Here is a 17,454-nt window from a genome sequence, read left to right as displayed (position 1 = left end):
GAATAAAACAATAAAAGCTGAGTGTGGTATAGCCTATTCTATAACAGTGTCCTGGATTACATAAAACCATACATTGATCTGGACTTAGGAAGTGTGGACAATAACCCACCACCAAAGGTTCCACGGCTACTGGTGTGTCCTCGGTTCACTGTAATAAAAACAAAACACAAAAAGTCAAAGAAAAACTCTAAAAGGGCACCGAGCACCAAGTTCGTGGCGCACAGTCAGGAGACAGTGTACATTTTATTAAAACAAGAAACCAGTCACACGCACAACCCTTTAAAACAAAATACAGAATACACAGACTGAATAGCTTGCACCACACGAGTAAATAGTGGCCTGTACTGGTTATGGTAATTAGGACATTGATCGTGGCCCCTCACAATAACCAGCACAACGCACGGGCAGAGGATCACTCCCGCCTGGCTACGTGGGTACAAGTATGAACAATAATACAAAGTGAGAGAGAGCAGTGGCGAGTAGGTCATCCGGGTACAGAGACAACTAAAATGTTTCTCAGCTTTGTTATAATTTTCAATTCAGTCACATTTTAAATGCAGGTATTAAATTTTCAGTTTTTTTTTATTCCTTGTATGATCACTCTTCATAAGTAAGAAGTCTGATGGCTTGTATACATGATTAAGGTATAGTTTGAAATACACTACTTGTGATTTAAAATTTCCAAACACACAGTATCACACAGCCGATTCCAGACTGAATTTTACTTGGAATCAGATCAGAAAGGGAAATCAGTAGCCTCTCACATCACTAGTTTCGTAAGCCACGTAAGACGGCGGCAGGCGTCACGCTGGAGCAGACGTGGCAAAGCACCACGTCATCACTGTGGGTCGGCGCTTTATTGTTATTTATGGGTGTATTGTGTTAGTACCGCCAGCAGGTGAGTAGTTAAGTTACTTGTTCTGTAGAGATTATCATAATAGTGGCACATGTCATGCTGAGTCTTTTTTAGAGAATTAGATAAAGATGTGTATCGTACTTTGTCCGTTTTGTTGTTTTTCTTTGGGGTTGTGAGGCACGTGTAAGTTGTGAACAGTCTTAAAAAACGCTACACTGCATTCATTTGGATCTCCTGTCGTTCTGTGGCGTGGCAGACACGGAACAAACCTTAAATGTGTCCGCGTCAGACGATATAGATCCGCTTTGTTTCAGAGCACAGCGCTTGCCTCTTCGCGTGCGAAAGGGACTTAACTTAAGGTTTAACCCTGGGTTTTTGTACTACGAAGGTGGTTCACGTCTTACTGGGGTAAATCGCTGTAGTAAGTTGTGCTGCAAAGCCTGACCCACAGCAGTCTAGATTCCAGATTAGAAATGACCAGGTGTGAATTCATGGTCTGCTGATCAATCAGAAAATATGATCACGCTTCCTGGAAGACCTCTGTGGAGACAGTAAGAGGGTCTTCTGTTTGTTTCTGTTGGGATCAAACAGTTTTATTACTATATGCTCCTAAAACAGCTGATAACCTGCTCCCAGCAGGTTATCTTCTGAGTTTTGGATTAAAATGCGTTGCAATATAGATTATTTTCTGTGGGAATATGTTTTACATGCGCAGCTTAATGCCCAAGTTTAACAGGAAATCTATGTGGGAACCTATGACGTCACTGTAAACTCCTAACGTACCATGTAACCTGAGGCGCACCTCCCGAGAATGTAATTACACAGTGGGTCAGTGCAGACTGCAACTGTTATGATTGGTTTGTTCAACAGGCTTGATTCCTTATTTGCATTTCTGGCTACTTTTTCACCACAGTTGTTTTTTTGTTGTTTTTATTTAACAATAAGATAAAATCACTGCCTCAGAATGATCCATCTAAGGACTCACAAATCTACAAAACCAGTCAAAACTTTGGACACACCCTCTCATTTAATATTTTTTAAAATTTATTTTCATGACTATTTGCATTGTAGATTCTCACTGAAGGCACCAAAATATAAATGGACACATATGGAATTATGTAGTAAACAAAAACTTGTTTCAGGCTCTTCAAAATAGCCTCCCTTTGCTTTGATTACTGCTTTGCACACGCTTGGCGTTCTCTCGATGAGCTTCGTGAGGTCGTCACCTGAAATGGTTTTCCAACAGTCTCGAAGGAGTTCAGAGATACTGAGCACTTGTTGGCCCTTTTGGCTTCACTCTGTGGTCCATCTCAATTTGGAATGGTTGTAATTAGGTTTAGGTCAGGTGATTGTGGAGGCCAGGCCATCTGATGCAGCACTCCATCACTCTCCTTCTTGATCAACTAGCCCTTACACAGGCTGGAGGTGTGTTTGGGGTCATTGTCATGTTGGAAAAATAAATGATGGTCCAACTAAATCCATTGGGATGGCGTTTTGCTGCAGTATGCATACTAACATAGGAGGGTGCAGCCATGCTGATTCTGTGTGCACTACACACAGGCATAAATGTGGGCAACAACACTTTTCTTTTCATAGGCTCCTCGAATCCTCGAAGGTTCTCTGCAGAAGTCTAAATCAGGCACGTCTACCTTACTTAAGCCAATAAATGAGGCTCAAACTGTGCGATGCATTGTCACAGGAAGGTGCATGTATCAATTTGTTGATTAAGAAAACCAAGGATACCTGTTCAATCAATAAAAAGAAGTTCACAATAATCTGCACTGGACGGCAGGCAGGCCAGTTCAGCACCCTTACTCTTTTAATACAAAGACATGCTCTTGTAATAGATGCAGTATGTGATTCAGCATTGTCTTGCTTAAATATGCAAGGTCTCGACATCATCTGAATGGGAGCATACGTTTCCTTAAAATCTGTATATACCTTTTAGTATTGATTGAGCTGGTATACCTGCAAACAACCATGGCATCACCAGTGCAATACTTTAGTTTATATCCACTAACTTACGGTAAAGCTGAAAGTCAGTACTAAAATCAATCACATCTTTATTGTTTAATAGAAAATACACATTGGTAGTGTGCAAAATAAAAAAAATAGAAAATTGTGTCTGTGTTCATATACTTATAGATTTAACTTTAGAAATTTCTCAATTTCTTCCTTGGTGTGAAAAAAGGTTTAATAAACATTATTGTCAGTCAAACTTTATGTGCTATAGTTCCCAGAGTGTACATGCAGGAAATGAACAATCGACCGACAAGTTGAACACAATATAATTCATCACAACATTTTATTGCAGCTATTCTGGGCTGAAGTTAAAATAAATACTACAGAGAATATGATGGAAGAAAGTGGGATTGAGACTACACCTCCTGCCAGCCCCACCCCTCCTCTGACTGTGGGTGGCCCAGTCGGATGCCTGTCCACCACTGCTGGTAAGACATTTGATGTGCAAATCAACATTCCCTTTGCTTGTAGCTTAGCTGAGTCGAGATTTTAAATGTCATTTGCTACAGTTCACATTGTTGATACAAATTCAAGATTGGTAATACGTGTAAATAAATTTTAATTCTGTTGATGTGGACGTTATGGATACAACATCTATCAATTTTCTACCACTTATCCAGATCTGGGTTGCAGGGAAGTAACAATAACAGAGAAGCTCAGCCACATGGCTCCACTTAGAAATTCTGTTCATAACAGAATCAATAATAAAGTGCATCCCTGATGAAGTCCAACATCCACTGGAAACAAGTCCAACTTGTTGCTGGCAATGCTAATTAAGCACTCGCTGTGGTTGTACAGGGACTGAATGGCTTGTAATATTAAAACTGTAAAATTAATATTAAATTAAGACACTCACTTGCAACAGTATTGATACCAATTGTGCTGTCTTTGCCTTCTTCAGCTGGCACACAACTGGACACAACATTGCTGCAGACAGCCAAACATGGCTCCTCCTTTCCTCAAAAGCTATAGTAGTTAACATTCATAACTCTAAATAGCAGTTTAGGAGTAAGAAGAGTAAGAAGTAAAACTCTCATTTCAGCAATATCAAAGTATTACACAGTTATCATAAATATTTACCTGTGCGGTGTGAATGTTAATATTAGCAATTTTACTTCTAGCAGTTACCTAATAGCGAGATGTTGCAAGGTAACCCGAGCAGAGAGTCTAGAGAACTAATTCAAGCAAATAAAGAGTGAAATCAGACGAGTTTCAGGCCTAAAGAGCAGAGCTTTACCCTAAAGAGAGGGTAAAGACCTGCAGAGTGAGAAAATGGCAAGCAGATGAGTAGAGGGAAAGCTATCTCTGATTGGATGTTTCTCTTTGTTTTTCAGGTCTGTCTACTTCACTCCCTCTCCCAGGAACAATCAGTTCCCCCTCAGTCTCGACTTCTCTCCCCAGTGTCCCACCACTTCCTGCCTTCAGCAGCCCTCTGGCTGCACCGCTTTCCCTTTCTTCTCAATTTCCCCCTGCCTCAACACTGGCCTCACCTTTCACCAGCAGCTCTCCCGTCCCTCCTGCTGCCTCCTTCTCTTTGCCTCCTCAGGCCTCTTCCATCAGACCTCCTTCTACTGCTTCCAGCATGTTGCCCCCTCCTGTAGGTCCACCTGTATCGAGCTTCTCCGTGGGTGCAGGATATGACATCACACGGGGTCATGCTGGTCGAACCCCACAGACACCGCTGATGCCAACATTTTCCAGTCCTGCTTCTATACCAGGTCAGAGTGAAAAATGTGAAGCTCGGGTGAAATTTTCGAATCTGATAAACACATTTATGCTGTTTTAAAAACTGGAACCAAATCAGTTTGACATTAGAGTTATCAAAAAACAAAACAAACCCAGAATACCCACATACTAGCCAACACTAAATATTACTATCAAATTAGATACTCATTTGCAACAGTATTGATACCAACAGAGGCATCTTTGCCTTCTCCAGTTGAAAAACACCTTCACGTTATACCTGAACAGGCAAGCACACCTCGCTTGACTAGCTGTCATTCACAACACTAAACAACCCTTTTGAAAGCAATTTTGGAAGGTCCGTGAAACTCCAGTTTCTACACCACTGGCATATTTGGCATGTTTGAAGGTAAGGAAAAGTTGCTATCACGGGAATCAGAATGCACACAGAAAAAAATCAGTGATGAGAGTCAGGAGAGGAACTGAGGTAAAGATGGTGTGGTATTAAAGGGTGGAGAAAAGGGTAAATAAGAATCCTCACTACAGTCACCCCCAAATTTCTTGTGGAAAATATGTAAATAACTATAGTTAACAGATATCTTCAGGGTGAGCAGGCCGTGGGATCATATACACTTTGCAGAAGGCTTATGATTTTCTCTACAGGTCAAAGGGCTCCTGGTAGCAGGTAATCAGCTATTGGTACGATAGAGTTTAGTGTGAGATCTGGTTTGTCCTTCTGCCTTTTTTGTCTTGTTTGTAGTAATGGAAGGAACATTTAGTTAAGTTATCATTAAGGATGCGGCTCGTGGTTATGGCTAATAACAAATCAAAAACATCAATGTGGGAGCAATGTTATCAGAACTGCCCATCTATATTATTATAATGGACCTAAGAACTGTTGTTTCTTATAAAGTCCCAGTAAAGTCAGGGGTCGAGTAGCAAGCCCCAAGTATGACTGGAGGTGCATTGAGTGTGAGAGAAGCTGACCTGAGAGAGAGGATCATGGTGAAGCTGGAAACCTGAACCCTTCATGGCCGATTACCAAGACTAATGTGAAGTACCCTCTGAAAGTCTGCTAGACGATGTGAATGCAGCATTATGGACAATCCATTACTGGGATGATTAGGAAACTAACCAACCGATCTACATTATGACAGTAGTGATCACAGAGATGGTTGGCTACCAGGTGAACAGCCACAAGGAGCAGTGCCCTCCATGGAGAAGGAGACTGGAGGCCAAGATCAAGGCAGTGTGGAAGGAAGTCAGCCAACTATTGAAGCTGCAGAAAGGTGCAATGAGGAAAGGGGTACCCAAGAAGTACAGCAAACTGTCCGTACCTGAGGCCTGGGAAACTGCCATGCAAGGACTCACAGCCCTGGCCACATGCTTGAAGAGGTGTTCCAGAGAGATATGAGGCAGAAGAATAAACCAGAAGTTCTCCACAGAACCATCCAAGATGGCAGGTGACCAATATGAGACGGAGCAATACTGGAAGAACATCTGGGGGAAGGGCACAACCCATAATGGCAATGCTCAGTGGCTAGTGGATCTAAGAGCAGACCACAGCAACCTCCCTGAACAAGATCCGGTGATCATCACAGTGGCAGACGTCCAAGAAAGGGTCTCCAGTATGAATGATTGGAAAATGATCCACGCCAACTGGCTGAAGAAGCTAACTGCACAGAAATCCTACCAGTGGCTGGTCAAAGCTGGACTGAAAGACTGAAAGGCACAGAGGCACTAATCATGGCAGCACAGGAACAAGCTTTAAGTACAAGATAGACCCCCGATAGTGTGGTACCACACCTGGGAAGACCTCATGTGCAGGTTTAGGGCCCCTGAGACACATAACAACAGGGTGTTGAAAGCTGAAATGAATGTCACTTAACTTAGAAGTAACACATAAGGGTAATAAATCATATTTTTTACAGTAGTCCTCAAACTCACAGCAGATTTCCAGAGCAGAGAAAGATCTAGCGTTGTTAGCTGAATTCCAAGACGACTGTGTAGTTAAAGTTTGTCAGACTATAGAATCAGAGACTGGAGAAGCAACTGCATGGGCTACCGCAGCAGCAACCTCACAATCTAGCCAATAGGGAAGCGCAAAACAGAACAGCAGCAGATGCTCAGAGGACATTCTGTAAACAATTGATTTATTTTTTAAAAAAAAAAGTACAACTTCTTGTTAAAAAATGTTCCATATTTTCAGGTGTGGTGTCCAACCCCATGCTTCAGCAGTCAGTCATTAGAGGAGGATTAGATACTGGATCTTCAATCACGTTCCCGGAGGAACAGGAGGATCCCAGAGTGTCTGGAGACACCAACAGTGGTGGAGGCATCTGGGGCTTTTTTAAGGTAGAATACAAATGTTTGAAAGGGGACTTTTGAAGCTTGATGTTCCCTATAGCTTTTTTGCAATATGGGAGGACGTATTTTTCAAACATAAAATGTCTTTACAATGATGAAGTTTACTGAAAGTTTCTTTAATTAAAGTTAATAGGAACAGTTGGTTAAGTGTGTGTGTGTGTGTGTGTGTGTGTGTGTGTGTGTGTGTGTGTGCGCGCGTATCTATGTATGTATGTATGTATGTATATATATTTTTGGGTAGTCTTATTCTGTGTGTATTGTGTGTCCCCTCAGGGAGTAGCAGGAAACGCTGTAGTAAAGACAGTCTTAGACAAAACCAAACACTCTGTGGAGTCCATGATCACTACTCTTGATCCTGGCATGGCCCCATACATCAGTGAGTTACCCTGTTTTACCCAATTTTAAAAAAAAAATACAAAACATTCAAATGTTCTTAATAAATGTTTCTGTGTTGTTCATCCTCAGAGTCTGGTGGGGACATTGACATTGTTGTGACTTCAGATAAGGAGATGAATGTGGGGGCAGTTAGAGATGCTTTCCAGGAGGTTTTTGGGCTGGCCATGGTCACTGGAGAGTCTGGTCAGTCAAACATTGCTCCACAGCCTGTGGGCTATGCCGCTGGTGTCAAGGTCAGTGGACTTTGCTTTTACATTACTTCATTTCTTTCTTGTTCAACTTTTTTCAAGCATCAAATGTTTGTTTTCCTTGAATAGGTTTTATAGCTTATTTATTTATAATACATGGCTTTTAAGACCATCACGTTTGAAGATAAAAATGTATATAAATCATGCAGTGCTAGATTTGTTAAGAGAAAATATTTTGAGAACATGTCTTAATATTGTGGGAAAAACGAAACACAAAATAGGTTGCTTCTGAAAAATTGTATGTAACCTTTTAATCATAATAACTGGATTGCATAGAGAGTTCCACATTTTATGAGTCAAGGCTCATTTTAAAAGGATTTTCAGTTAATATCTCTACGCACAGTAAAAGAGAAAAATGTTAATTATAATGATGTATTAGTTTATTAAAATATCAGTCTGGTCATTTTTAAGTTTATTACTTATTTGTTTCTTAGTTCAAAATAAAAGGCTGAAATATCCCAGTTACATAAGTATTACTAGTGTTTGAGTTTGTTTCAGTTTAGTTCTTGACAGCACTGATGTTTGCAGCTTCAGTCATACACATGTGTGTGTCTGTCTGTCCCTGCGTGTCTGCAGGGGGCTCAGGAGCGCATTGACAGTCTGCGTCGAGCTGGTGTGATCCACGAGAGACAGCCAGTGGTCTCTTTAGAAAACTTCATTGCTGAACTTTTTCCTGACAAGTAAGAAGGTTTTGGCTGACTTCTGAAAAGAAAGCACACACATTCTTACAGGCCCAGCGGACTTTCTATCTCACAAACAGTGCGCAGTACTGCTGTAAACAGCTTGGAGCATCCCATAAAAAACAAAAAAACATGCTTGGATGCTGGGCTACAACAGTTTTCATCTACAACAGGACAGAAATGCTTTTTGACATTTCTATTCACCTTTCATCTTCCATTATTTACTTTATAATTAGTCATGTGTTGAATAAAATGCAAGTCAAATATTCACGTTTGATGCAGTTTGATGTTTTTTTGTGGCAACAAACAAAAGCGTTAACATTTAGTTAAAAGCTCTAAAAACAACAACAAAACCTTCTTTTTGTTTCCAGGTGGTTTGACATCGGATGTTTAATCCTTGAGGACCCTGGTCAGAACATTCACATCGAGCTCTTCACTCAGGCGACCCCTGTCGCATTAGAGCACGTCCAGCAGGTATCATTTGGTTTACAAAGAAAGAGCTTTTCTGGTTGAAGCTTAAATATTTTAAAAAAAATGTTCAAGAAAAAGAAACTTTTACAATTTATAAAACCAAATAGAAGTAAAACTGTGCGGGTGGGGGTGGCGTGGAGTTTTTTGGCTGTGTACATGTATGGTTGCTCCTGGGGCCTTGTATCTGTACGTGGAAAAAATGGTGGTCATGGGGAATGTTGAAATGAAGCCCTGCCTGCTTAAAAAGGCCTGTTGCCTTCTGTAGTCAAGCTAAACCAACACTGCTTGAGTAAGTATTGTAGGTTTCCCTTAGTTTTTGATTTGTTATACAGTGGTCCCTCGTGATATCGCGGTTCAGTTTTCACAGCCTCGCTGTTTTTTGGTTTTTGGGTTTTTTTTGTCACAGTGCGTTGTGTTCTGCGTCCTGATCAACTGTAGACCATTTTCAATCAGTTTCATCGTGCCGTGTCTCCTGTACAGTACAGAATGCGTCCAGCTTGTCAAATTTACATAAATCTTCGCTAGCAGAAGACAACAAACACAAAAGGATTATAAGGAGCATTAAGTGAAACCAAACAGTCCGATAAGTGAACTCATTCTTCTTGCTTCCTCTACTTCCGTACCATTGATTCATTAATGTTGAATTCTCTCGCAGCTGCTCTGTGACCATGTTCTGGACCTGAAAACAGGGTTTGATCTTTGGTTTCATTCGATAATACTGGACTTGTTTTTCTTCGAAGATTTGAAGTTTGAGAGTGTTTAAACAAGAGAGAAACATGTGAAAATGTCAATGCCTGTCTGAGAAAAGTGTATAAAGTGTGTAGTGAGGGGTTTTACAGCCTTAAAACATCTATAATAATTGTAAAAAATAAAGTTCGCTACTTCGCGGATTTCACCTATCACGGGTTATTTTTTGAGTACCCGCGATAAACGAGGGAAACACTGTACACTCTATTGACAAAAGTATTGGCTTGCCTGGTTTTACACTCAAACAAATTTGAGTAGCATCCCATTATTTATCCACAGACTTGAATATGTTGTCCACCCAACCTTTACAACTGTAATTCTTCTGGGAAGGTTTTCCACAAGGCAGGTAATGTGTTAGTGGGAAGGTCATGAAATTGGCAAACATATCTTGGGATGCTAGAACTAAACCCAACTCCTGAGCAAATAAGAGGGACCCATTCTTTGACAAATGTTTTTAAAAGCAATCTTCACGCCTAAGTGTTTGATTTTTATACACCTTAAAGTGATTGGAATCCCTGAATTTAATGATTTGGAAGGGTGAGCAAATACTTTTGGCAATATAATATCCTGTCATGCTGGTAGAAGATAAAGTTTCCCACCTTTTTCAGGCTGTAGTTTTCTCTTGACTTTTTGTCTTTGAACAAAAAATGTCAGGTTGTACCGTAGAATTATTTTATTCAAAATCTCCCATGTAGAAACCTGCTACAACTCAGTGTTTTTGTAACCTTCCCCCATATAGGCTCAGTCCATGACCCCTCCTGACTACAGCCTGCGCTGGTCAGGTCTGAGTGTTACCGTGGGTGAGGTCCTGGAACAAAACCTTCCCAACATCAACAGAACAGACTGGCACCAGGCCATGACAGGCCTAACCCAACGCCAGATGATCCACAGTGCTTCCAAAGCTCTGGCTGGTATCTACAAACAGCAGTTGCTTCCCAGGACTACGTCAGGCTGAGTGCGTCAAGTTTCTGTGACATACTGAGAGGAGGTGGACAGTAAACTAGCTGATGGGACATGAAGGTTCCACGTACCTCCCTCCATCCGTCTGTCCTGCACAACAAAGCCAACTGCACATTTCGTTAAAGATGTTTGTGCCCACAGACGTTTTGCTGGCATTCTCATGTATTTTAATGGGTTTTACTGAAAATTTAGATTCCATTTTGTTACGATCAAGCTATAATGCATTATGATCCTCTCTCCATCCTTTTTAAAATGTTTATCAGTATAAGCACATATTAAGGCAAAGTTTAGTGTTTTATTTAGGCATTCTTATTGTTAATGTAGAGCTTTTGTCCCATTTGTACTTTTCTGTACCCTAAGTCCAGATTTAGAAGGAGTAATGCAGCAACTACCTGATGTGATTAGGCTGAATGCAACATTAAGAAGCCCTACAATATAGGAAAAAATCTTTTTTAGGGGGGTAATTTTCTACCATGCCCTAGGGCCATTATAACCAGCTACTCCCTATACAATGTACTAACTGCATGCCAACATTGCAGTTATCAAACATTAATTGTTATGATTTACTGTTATTTGTTGATACAATGCTCAGTTAATACAAAAATAAATATAATTGACCATTTAACCCGAACAAAAAAAATTGAGCCATGTCATTACAACTTATCTATACATAAAAATCTTAATTTCACATATTGTTACCTTGATGAGTGTGACCTAAATTAACTTTGTAGCAAACAGCCGACATCTTCCTGATGCTACTGACCTCCATCAGCAGGATAGTACATCCTTCAGCATCACAAAAACTGCTAATGGATGGCTCAAGGACTGTAGCATGGAGTGTTGAGATTGGCCCAAGCCTTCCCTGATATAAATCCAGTGGAGGGCCACGAGTCATATTTGCAGATTCATTGGATAGCCACCCAATTAGTGAAGTATTTTGATTTCTTGTCCTACATAAAGACCATGGCTGACTTGAATGCTAATACAAATCTATACATAAAGTGTTTCTGTCCCATGCAGCTAAACCATAACAATTATTTACTTAATTTATTTCTTAGGGCTTCAAGTGGTAAGAAACTGTCAGAAACACTAGATCTAACTTTCTGTGAGTTACAGTTGGGTGTAAAGAATATTCTTATGCATATCTTGTGCTGTGCCTTTTTACATAAATAAATCACTTTTTAATGCTGATTTGGATGCCCCCCTCCTTAACCAAAGGATATATCACTGCTATATAATACTGTGCAGAATTCTTAAGGAACATTGGACTTTCCTGAGAAGTCCAGCATAACATTCAACTCCAAAAACATTTTTTTCTGTTCATTACTGGAAATAAATGACTATCAACAGTCTGGAAGTGTGTTTGGGGTTATTCTCCTGTTGAAAAATAAATGATATCCAACTAAATGCAAACGGGATGGGATGGCGCTGCAGGATGCTGTGGTAGGCGTGCTGATTCAGTGTGTCTTCAATTTTGAATAAATCCCCAACAGTGTCACCAGCAGACCACATTATCACACCACCTCCACGTGTTTCACGATGGGAACCATGCATGTAGAGACAGTCTATTCACCTTTTCTGCATCACTCAAAGACAAGGCAGGTGGAACCGAAGATCTCAAATTTGGACTCATCAGACCAAAGCACAGATTTCCACTGGTCTAATGTCCATTCCTTGTGTTTTTTGGCCCAAACAAATCTCTTCTGCTTGTTGCTTTTACTTAGTAGTGGTTTCTTGCTATTTGACCATGAAGGCCTGATTTGTGCGATCTCCTCTGACCACCGTGCAGTTTCCACTGAACAGTTGACGTAGAGATGTGTCTGCTGCTGGAACTCTGTGTGGCATTTATCTGGGCTCTAATCTGAGGTGCTGTCAACTTGCCATTTCTGAGGCTGGTGACGCAGATTAATTTATTCTCAGCAGCAAAGGTGACTCTTGGCCTTCGTTTCCTGGGGCGGTCCTCATGTGAGACACTTTTGTTGTAGCGCTTGATGGGTTTTTGCCACTGCACTTGGGGACACATTCAAAGTTTTAGCAATTTTGCTGACTGACCTTCAGTTCTTAAAGTAGAGATGGACTTTTGTTTCCCTTTACTTAGCTGATTGGGTTCTTGCAATAATAGGAATTTTAACAGTTGTCAAATAGGGCTGTCAGCTGTGTACCAACCTGACTTCTGTACAACACAACTGATGGTCCCAACCCCATTAAGAAGGCAAAATATAAAACATATTTAGAGTTATTTATCAATTGTTTATTTGCTACATAATTCCAGATATCTTGCTTCATATATTTGATGTCTTCAGTTTGTATCTAACAATGCAGAAAGTAGTAAAAATACAGAAAATACATTAAATGAGAAGGTGTGTCCAAACTTTTGACTGGTAGTGTGCTTTTGTTATATTAAAGTAATAATAACACAATTTAAAGTTCAGTTAGCTTTGCACAATAATAGCTGGTACAAAAGTCCTCCAAAGAGCTACTTTTTGCTTTCTTACTTTGAGTACATTTTACATCCAGTAGTTTTTTACTTTTGCTTGAGTAACGAAATCAGTGCTTCAACCTTTACTGGAGTATTTTTTAACACTAGTATTTGTACTTCTACTTAAGTACAGAATGTCTGTACTTTGCCACCCCTGGTTGTGTGTAATAAGATTTAAAGATTTCATTTATTCTTTAAAGATCTGTAATGATTTCATCTGCGATTCTGATTTCATTTACTTCATAACTTCATTTCATTCACTTCTCCTCTCCTTTTGTAACAATTTTATGTGCCATGCCAAAGCTTTTCCTGCTTTTTCTCCTTAATTGTGTTAGGTCTCCTCCATTCTAAATAGTTCTGCTTAGGCTTTGTCATTAATTTATCATGTTTTTCTTGTAGTTCTCTTCAAGTACAATTCACCCAAGCTCACCAGAATTGATTAGAAGAATCGAAAGAAATTTTTCCAAGGCATAAAGAACATGAAAATCTTGACCTATCCTGCTTTGTATCAACAGTTCATACTGGTGCTGGTGTAATAAAGATGTGGGAGCGTATTGTTACTGAAGATCTCCATCTATTTATCACCATTATGTACTTATCTTTTACAGCAGGATTTCTCCAGACCTTTGTAAAAACAACGAGATACGAAATCAACTTCTAATGGGCTAGTATGAGGAAATCAGCTTGTTAGAAATATGGCTATACATCAGGTTTTCAGTAGAACCTTGCCAACTAAGCAGCATTGCTGAGAAACATGGCATCAAAATCAAGTGAAAGACTGAGAAGTCAGCTTGTTATTCTGAGCAAAATTCTCTAAACCAGATGAGCTATGTTCAAAGCATGATTCACTCATGGCCATGTACTAAAAAGCTCAACATTACATATACTTCCACTCTCTGGCTTTATTTACCCTAACATCAGTAATCAGGCGATCACACGAAGATACTTATCATCTTGGTAAGTCAACCCACAATTTCGGAATGATGCTATGATCACATTGACTGATTCATTCATTTCATTTCTGATCACGTAAGTTATGTTTGTTTGGGCAGTCAGTTGGTTTGTCAAGTTCACATTTCTTTGCCTGAGTTCAGTTTTGTTTCTTTGACTTCTTTTATTAGCTAAATATTTATCACTTTTGTAAATATAAGCTTTTGGGTTAAATAAAGGAAAAATCCTCTTCTTCCAATAATTCCTCTGACTCCTGCTTTTCAACTTGGTCCATCACATAAAAGGAGGGTTTGTATGAATTAAAAAACTTTAAAGTAAAAGCAGCTCTCTTACCAGTTTGCTTCTTGTCGATGTGAATGGAGTGGCAGTGTGATTTTCCAATTTCTTTACTGAATAATGCTACTTTAAGTGCTTAATGATTTGATCAACTCCCTCCATGTGGTCAAGAGACTGAAAAAATGCTGTGCATGTTTCTCCTTTCTCCTCACAAGTTGTTCTTCACTTGTTTGGTCAGCGTGGTCAACTTTCCTTAGGATTGATAACTAAAACTGTTATTATTATTATTATTATTGTTGCAAAAATCTATTTTTCGTTTATATTAGTGAATTTAAATGTTATTCACACCTAGTTTTGTTAATTTTTTAGTGTATTTTCAGTTCACTAAAAATATTTATTTCTATTGTTGTACAGTATTCACTGTTGTAATACTGCATACTGCCACTGGGGACAGCAGTCCTTCTTCGCTGTATCCCTCATACATGGAAAGCGTTTCCGTTTCCGGCTCTTGTGACAACAATCGCAATGGCGGCAGCTGAAGAAGCAAACGGAGGAACAGGCAAACTGGAGTTGTATCCTTTATTGTTGTCAATATTTACCACTGAGGTCTATGAAAACTTTAATGATATTTTCTACTAGCGAAGGGCAAAGCGAGGCTTCTTGAAACAACAAAACATTCGAAGTATTTGTGCCGGTAATTGTATCGAGGTTTCGAAATAACCTGAATCTGAATCTGGGCTCTCTCTGTTTGGGTGTGTTAGGTTGACTTTTAAGCTTAATAGGAGTTTGTGTCATCAGGTTTGTTCTACACTGTCAAGCGAAGCTAGAAGCTGGCATAGAGTTTGAAGTTTAAACATTTTTAAATCATCCTCTAAAGAAACTTTCCTTAATTTTATTTACTACTCACCGATGACTATAGCTACTGTGGATGTTGTAACATTATGTTTGAGTCTGGAGTTTTGGTTATAGTGAACCTGCACCTTCCTGTTGTTTAAGAGATATTTGCACAAGAAGAGTCAGTGAGAATAAAGAAAAGGGGTAAAAAAAAATGTTAATAAATAGGTCGCTTGTAATAAATGGATGTGTTTTTCAAGCTTTTATTTTTAAAGCATAAATATATTCCTTATGGTGGGGCAGTGTGTCAGTAACAGATTATAGTAAGGATGAAGCCTTTTTAATGCAGCAAATAGCATTTTCCATTGAAAGTAGGGCAAAATGAGAGAACAGAGTCAGAGGTGAAAAACCCGGCCTCTTTTATTTTTCTCTTTTGCCTCAGTCATGTCCTCAGTCTTCCTTGACCCTCGTGCAGCTCTCTGGATGTTCCCTTCCCATCATCTCGTGAGGCCACCATCGCTCTGCGGTCGCTCTCCCCGGACAAAGAGCCCCGGAAAGGCGGCATAAGCAAACTGATTACAGTGTCTGGCAGCACGCTTTCTGTGTGAGATTATCTTCCTTGGCTCCTTCATAGCCTGTATCAAACCGAGCCCTAACATCTGTGTCCTTTTTGTACTAAAAATCCTTCACTGTGTTTCAGGAGGTGGAGCGCTGATGAAGCACGAATCCTCAGAGTGTCTGTGAACTCGTTTCTCGATCATCTATCCCTTGTTATGGAGACCATGGAGATGTTTGGTCCACCTGTTGCCATATGATGTATAACAAGTGATTCTGGACTCTGTTTTTGATGCTTGGAACTAACTGAGGTCCTACAGACTGGACTGAAGTTTGATTAAGTGAGCTAAAGCAACTGGCACCTTCGAACACAGTAAAAGGTGGTTGATGAAGTGGAACTGAGGGGGAGATCATGACACTGGCTCAGTGCTCAGTTGAATAATTTCTACAGCTGTGATTGAAATAGATTCACAGAATGTATCTGATGGGGGTTTAACCATAATAATTCTTTTCAAAAATACAAATGTATGATTATACAAATATTTAAAACTAACTGAGGTTAGATTTAAATATTAGTAAGTTCAGTCTTGCTTTATTTGGCTACAGCTTCTAGATGCCTTTTAATTTTGTTTTGCCGGCAATCATAAAGTTACATTTTTGGACAGCTAGAAAGATACTCTCACTGAATGTGTATGTGTTCAGATGAAGACTTCTCATCCAAACAATGAATTAAAAATCTGTCCAGCTATCACTATGTAAACCAGTCCAAGGCTTAGACCATCAAATTGATAGAACTTTATAAAAATGAGAACTTTTCGGCACTCGTTTTCTCACACAGTTACATTTGAGATCATTTATGTACATGTAAATAAAGAGTTTATGATTACTGAAAGTAGTGCTGCAATAATTCAGCAACTAATTCGAATGACTCGATTATAAAAAAAAATTCAACACACATTCTTTGCTCCGATGCTTCATTTAGTAGATGGCTCTGTAGCGTGCCATTGTCACCATGGAAATGTGAGTGTTTTACCCACATTTGCGATTAAAAACAGACTTGCAATAGACACTAACTTAGGAGCAAGTTGTGGACCTAAGAGCAGACCACAGTAACCTCCCTGAACAGGGTCCAGTAACCATCACAGTAGCAGATATCTAATAAAGGGTCTCCAGTATGAAGAGTTGGACAGCAGCAGGTCCCGACATGCTTCACGCATACTGACTGAAGAAGTGGATTCCACGAGCATACGGCAGCACAAATGAACCAGCTGCTAATCGACGAGAAACACCCAGAATTGCTAACTGAAGGTCCCATCCAACTACAAGCCAATAACCTGCCTGAGCACCACATGGAAACTCCCGTCAGGAATCATAGTGGCTAAGATGAACAAGCACATGGCTAAATACATGAGTGGGGAACACCAGAGGAGCGAAACACCAGCTACTGACTACAAGACCACCTGTGATTTAGTGCCCCACACCTGGATCCCAGAATGCCTAGAATTGTGCAAGATCATTAGGACCCTAAAACCCATCGAGAACTCAATGGGGATGTGGCGTACAACGCTAGGGGCAAACTTCAAGCCTATAGCACTGTCCCCACTGCTGTTCTGCATAGGCCTGAACCCCCTCAGTCAAATCATTGACAGGACTGTCTTCAGATACTGACTATGGAATGGAGCAATCATCTGCCACCTCCTCCATATAATAAGCTCAATGCCTTTTATCCATTACCTGCTCCTACATGACGTTTGTGCAATCAGAGTAAACTTCTGTCATGCTACCCTTATCTGATTTTTACTGCACTACCAACTTCTTAACGCATGTTTAAAAAGAACAAAATATACATAAAATACATGTTCTTTAAAAGGAAATACTCCCCAGAGAGTGGCAGCTCTGGAGGTTTGTGCTCTGCTACAGCAACATGAC

General features: G+C 40.0%; 2 protein-coding genes across 2 annotated transcripts; both read left to right on the top strand.

The window, feature by feature from the left end:
• The first annotated feature begins 805 nt into the window (after positions 1-805).
• prrc1 (proline-rich coiled-coil 1) lies at positions 806-11,782 on the top strand. Its single transcript, XM_084936142.1, has 9 exons — positions 806-898; positions 3,171-3,306; positions 4,213-4,596; positions 6,771-6,916; positions 7,202-7,304; positions 7,394-7,557; positions 8,149-8,252; positions 8,624-8,726; positions 10,210-11,782. The coding sequence occupies exons 2-9, from the start codon at positions 3,210-3,212 to the stop codon at positions 10,423-10,425; spliced, it is 1,317 nt and encodes a 438-aa protein (XP_084792268.1). The 5' UTR covers positions 806-898; positions 3,171-3,209; the 3' UTR covers positions 10,426-11,782.
• A 2,852-nt stretch (positions 11,783-14,634) lies between these two features.
• On the top strand, positions 14,635-16,411 carry lage3 (L antigen family member 3). Its single transcript, XM_084936141.1, has 3 exons — positions 14,635-14,708; positions 15,446-15,574; positions 15,671-16,411. Exons 1-3 carry the CDS (start codon positions 14,662-14,664, stop codon positions 15,783-15,785), a joined length of 291 nt encoding a protein of 96 aa, XP_084792267.1. The 5' UTR covers positions 14,635-14,661; the 3' UTR covers positions 15,786-16,411.
• Positions 16,412-17,454: the final 1,043 nt, after the last annotated feature.

This window comes from Perissodus microlepis, chromosome 7 (assembly GCF_051167445.1).
Source record: "Perissodus microlepis isolate ML-2025 ecotype Zambia chromosome 7, ASM5116744v1, whole genome shotgun sequence".
In the NCBI taxonomy this organism is placed as follows: Eukaryota; Metazoa; Chordata; class Actinopteri; order Cichliformes; family Cichlidae; genus Perissodus; species Perissodus microlepis.
The sequence above is the reverse complement of the archived record's forward strand: the minus strand, read 5'-3'. Positions and strand labels throughout refer to the sequence as shown.

Bases quoted from the DNA above. Each gene is read 5' to 3' on its own strand.
- lage3 (XM_084936141.1), top strand. From the start codon at position 14,662: ATGGCGGCAGCTGAAGAAGCAAACGGAGGAACAGGCAAACTGGAGTT. The intron at 14,709-15,445 runs GTATCCTTTATT...ACCCTCGTGCAG, and splicing joins GGAACAGGCAAACTGGAGTT to CTCTCTGGATGTTCCCTTCC. The intron at 15,575-15,670 runs GTGAGATTATCT...ACTGTGTTTCAG, and splicing joins TCTGGCAGCACGCTTTCTGT to GAGGTGGAGCGCTGATGAAG.
- prrc1 (XM_084936142.1), top strand. From the start codon at position 3,210: ATGATGGAAGAAAGTGGGATTGAGACTACACCTCCTGCCAGCCCCACC. The intron at 4,597-6,770 runs GTCAGAGTGAAA...CCATATTTTCAG, and splicing joins CAGTCCTGCTTCTATACCAG to GTGTGGTGTCCAACCCCATG. The intron at 6,917-7,201 runs GTAGAATACAAA...GTGTCCCCTCAG, and splicing joins GCATCTGGGGCTTTTTTAAG to GGAGTAGCAGGAAACGCTGT.